General features: G+C 55.0%; 1 gene segment (V, D, J or C); it reads left to right on the top strand.

Annotated features, from left to right (window-relative positions):
* The first annotated feature begins 3,331 nt into the window (after positions 1-3,331).
* On the top strand, positions 3,332-4,030 carry LOC115271581. The segment is given in 2 exon segments: positions 3,332-3,411; positions 3,504-4,030. Coding segments are annotated over 2 exon segments (573 nt in total).
* Positions 4,031-4,453: the final 423 nt, after the last annotated feature.

The following is a 4,453-nucleotide window of genomic DNA, read 5'->3' as shown; positions in this document are numbered from 1 at the left end:
GCGGCCTAGAGTTGGGCCAAAGGTACTGGGGGTTGCAGAGGGCAGCCCAGGGGTAGACCAAGGCAGCAGGTCGAAATCCAACCTTGCCAGTGATGAGTAGGCTGATACTGCAGTCTGCCCCAGGGAGTGGGGCTAGATGGTGACTGGCAGTAGCTTGACACTGAGGCGAGGTGGGGTTAGTGGGTGGGGGTTCCCCTGGGAGGGGAGACCCAGTGTGTGTGGGTACTGCCAGGGGGAAGAACCCAGAGCAAGGGGCACCGGGGTCCTGGGAAGGACACGGGAGCCAGTAGGGATGAGGCGGATCACCGGCCTGCAGAGGGCACTCTGGGCTGGATTGAGCTGATTCCCCGGAGTAACCAGCAGGAGGCGCCGCAGGGGTGAGTCTGACCTCTTACACTGCCCCAAGCAAAAAAAAATGTTGCCCCCTCCCCCCCCCCTTTGGCTTTTACAGGTTTGCTCTTTGCAATTTTTGTTTGTTTTATTTTGTTCCTATTATTTAAGAAACTGGAGAGAAGATGCAGGGTTGCATGGAAAGACACACTGGCCAGTAGAAGAGTAATGTAGGATTTTAATGTTGTCGGTGAGCTTATCACAAAGTGAGACTTTGTGTTTAAACGTACGTGTATTACTGTGAGATGTGCCTGACGTTGCAAGATGAAAAAGCAGCAGTGATTGATCCTGGGTTACTGGAGCACACCAAAGCGCCTCGGGCACTAGAAAGGGGAAAGAGTAGGGAGAAAAAACTTAAGGCTTTTTGGATCCACTTCTCATCCTGAGTCAACTCCTTCAGGTGACAGTTTTCTCAGCCCCAGAGCCCCCTGCGCCAGACTTGCGGCTCAGATCACAGCCTGGAGAGCAAAAGCCACAACCAGGGGCGGGGGCAAAGAGCAGATGCATGCACAGTACCTGTGGGAGGGGGGGGAAGCAGGTGAAGTTCTATCCAGCTGCACTGACCGCCTGGATGTAGAAATACCTGAAGGGCAGTGTGAGCTCCGCTTCCGGACCGGGCCCCCAAACCAGGCTCCTCTCTGCACTGACAGGGGCTGGAGGAGCCTCCGCCACGTGCAAGAGCAGCAGGAGGAGAAGCTGCAGCGGCAGAGCCTCTCCCACCAGCTGCTGCTGCCATGATGGGCGCACAGAGGCACAGCTGTGCCCCATCCTCCTGCCCGGCATGTAGGTGCTGGGGGGGGAAGCTCACAACTTTCGGGGACGGGGCGCTCAGGGAGAGATGAGCTGGCTGTCTTTGATTGGAGGGTGCTTTGACCAATCGGGCGAGAGAGCAACAACCTCGCTCTTCCGCTGCCCAGCGCAGCCCACCCAGCGGTGGATCGCGAGATCTGCCCACGGAGGGGCCGGGCCCTGCGGGTGGCGCACACCGTGCTAGCGCTGGGGCGGGACAGGGCCCGGGATGCTGGGTGGAAGGGGATTATCCCCCTCGGTGCTCGCCCCATCGGCCAGTTCCTCGCTGAGTCCCGTGGCCCCGATGCAGCCTCAGTTTCCGCCGACCTCCCTCAGCCCAGGGGTGTCGTAGTGAGGTCAGGCTGGGCCAATGCTCCTGTGACTTCAGCCTGGAATGCCGCCCCCGGAAATGTGCTGCCCCAAGCACCTGCTTGCTTTGCTGGTGCCTAGAGCCGGTCCTGGCTGAGGATGTGAGAGAATCCACCCTCCACAGAAGGTCTCGCCCTGGTCTCTAACTGAGATTGGGTTAAACCAGACACTCAGACTGTGGCTCTCCAGCCGCAAGGGGCTTTTTAATGTGTTTCCTGCTGCCCTTTGCAGCACCTAGGGTGATTTAATTACGAACCCATCCAAGCTATTAACCAATCAGGATGTTTTTATTATGTTATTAACCAATTGAGTTATCGACTTGCACTAAGTTATTAACTTACTCTGGGAATTTTATAGATTTACAGATATATAGATAGATATCTGAATAAAATATTATATTATATATAAATATTTGTGTACATATACTAAATATATAGAGAGAGTGTCTATATGTATACAAACACACTAAATATTTTCCCTGACATTCACACTACTGTGGCTTTTTGGGTAATACTGATGGATAATTTGGCTCCTGAACCACTGAGGTCTGAGTATCACTGGTTTGAACCAGGACAAGGTTTAATACCCTTGCCAAATTCTCCCCTCCCCCCGCCCAGTGTGTGTTCCAGCCCCACTCCTGCCCTACCACAATCACAGCCAGGCCTCCTTTGGAGACAGCCCAGAACTTTCCTGTCTCCCGACTTCTCTCCCTCCTGCTCCTGCCCTGAAAAGCTGTTGGCTGGTGGTACTTGAGAAAACCCAACCTTTCTCCCTCTCCTGGTTAGATGGGGTGGCCTCTTTGCTAGCGAGATCCAGACAGAGGGTGCTGGCCCTTACCCTCCCAGGACCCAGCCCCCTTTCCCCAAATCCCCGCTCCATTTACTGAATCCTCTTGCTTCCCCTGCGCTGGCTTCTCCTGTGTTTAGTGTGAACATCTGCCTGTTTCAAACCATCCGATTTATTTCCAAGTTCTCTTTCCCACCCTGTGGAAATGAGGTGAAGAACTCAACAGGTGCCCAAATCCAGTAGGTCTGGGGATCCTAATTCCCTTAACTCTCGTTCCAAACCCAAAACCACAGGTGCAAATTCCACATTGACCTGCCCCCAACGCCGGAGTACAACACGCTGTAGATGGACTCCATGGACTCAGGCTGGGGGGTTATCAAGAAACCTGCGGCATTTCGGAGACAGAATCCCACTGGATTTCACTGGCAGTTGGATGCCCAGCCCCCAACCGGTCTCTGCTCTTCTCTGCCGCTTGTCACCAGAGCCTGTGAGTGACTCACAACCAGTCCTGGATTTTACCCTCACATGTGAAGCAGGGAAGTGTCATTAGCCCCATTTTACAGAGGAGGAACTGAGGCCCTGACTCAGTAAGGTATCCAACCCACCTAGGGGATTTGGGCACCCACCACCCACTGACACGAGTGGGAATTGTGTACGCAGAGCCCCTAGGTGGAGTCACACAACGGCAACAGGGAGCGAGTGCGTGATGTAGGAACCGACCCTGTGACTTGTGTCCTGTCTCCTAGGGCCACAGGCGAATCACCAAAGGCTAATGTACAGCCGTGCTGAGCTGAGCGCAGGGTCTCTCTGGGTGTAAAGGGGACCCCTGTCCAAAGGGGACATCGCCATGTACTGCGCACTCACCCCCTGCCAGCTCTTATACCCACCCTGGGAACTCGCATGCAAATCCCTGCCCCGGGGGGTTCCTGTTAAATACCAACCCCTGGTTCTAGGAGCCTCAGTCTCTCCCCAGACACAGAACTGTCCGGTCCTGGATGCTAGGGAGTTTCCCTCACTGCGTGAAAGCGAGAATGAAATCGCTGCTGCTTTTCCTATCCCTGTTCTCTGCCCCCTCCTGTAAGTGTTTGTTGAGAGCGAGAAAATTAGCACCAGATCCACAGATTCTTTCCATAGCTAATTCTGTCCTTGATTTGTTTCCCTCTCCCCAGGTGTCCTCTCTCAGGTGCAGCTGGTCCAGACCGGCCCAGGCGCGGTGAAGCCAGGAGGGACCCTCAGTATCACCTGTAAAGTCTCTGGAGTCTCCGTCAGTGACTACTACTGGAACTGGAACCGGCAGCCCCCTGGGAAAGGGCTGGAGTGGATGGGGTTTATCCGCAGCACTGCACGGGGGGGGACCACAGAGTATAACTCGGCTCTCAAACCTCGTGTCACCATCACCAGGGACACCTCTAAAAACGAAGTTTATTTCCAGCTCGGCTCGCTGACAGCTGCAGACACCAGCACCTATTACTGCACCAGAGAAGCCACAGTGACGCAGAGCAGAGCAGGGACTGCCACAAAAAGGGGAAGCGGATTTCTAATCAGCCGACATGAACATTCAGTTAGTGCTGAAGGGATGAGACAGACGAGGCATTGCCGAGAGCAGGATCTCAGGAGCCACCCGCGTTTCTCCCCCTGCATCCCACCCTCCCACCAAGGGATTTTACACGCTCCGCTTCCCTGCGCTTCCCAGTGAAATGTGCACCCAGGACTCACTGAGACCGGGGTAACGGTGACATTAATGGTGAGATACTCTGGGCCTCAATAGCAAAGCTCCGCGCCTGCATCTGTGAGTGACATCAGCTCCAGCTGTGGGAGATTGTCCACTCCTGGGAGTCAGGCTCCCTGTGACTCGCGTTGGGCCCCGAAATATTCAGACTCTCAAACTCAGACACCGCGTTAGGAAATGTTGCCCCAGGGGAGCCAGTGTCAGAGGTGCTAAGCGGGCACTGCTCTGCCTGAAGTCACCGAGAGCTGCCGGGGCCCAGTGCCTCCAAAAATCGGCCTTTGAGCTGCAATTCGTTATGGGAGGAGGGACAGGTTGAGGGGAAACCCGAGGACCCCGCCGTGTATTACTGTGCGAGAGACACAGCGAGGGGAAACCTATAACGCTTCATAC

The sequence above is a fragment of the Terrapene carolina genome, unplaced genomic scaffold, assembly GCF_002925995.2.
Source record: "Terrapene carolina triunguis isolate 2854851 unplaced genomic scaffold, T_m_triunguis-2.0 Scaffold51192, whole genome shotgun sequence".
NCBI lineage: Eukaryota > Metazoa > Chordata > Testudines > Emydidae > Terrapene > Terrapene triunguis.
Note: the sequence above shows the minus strand (reverse complement) of the source record. Positions and strands in the feature narration are given on the sequence as shown.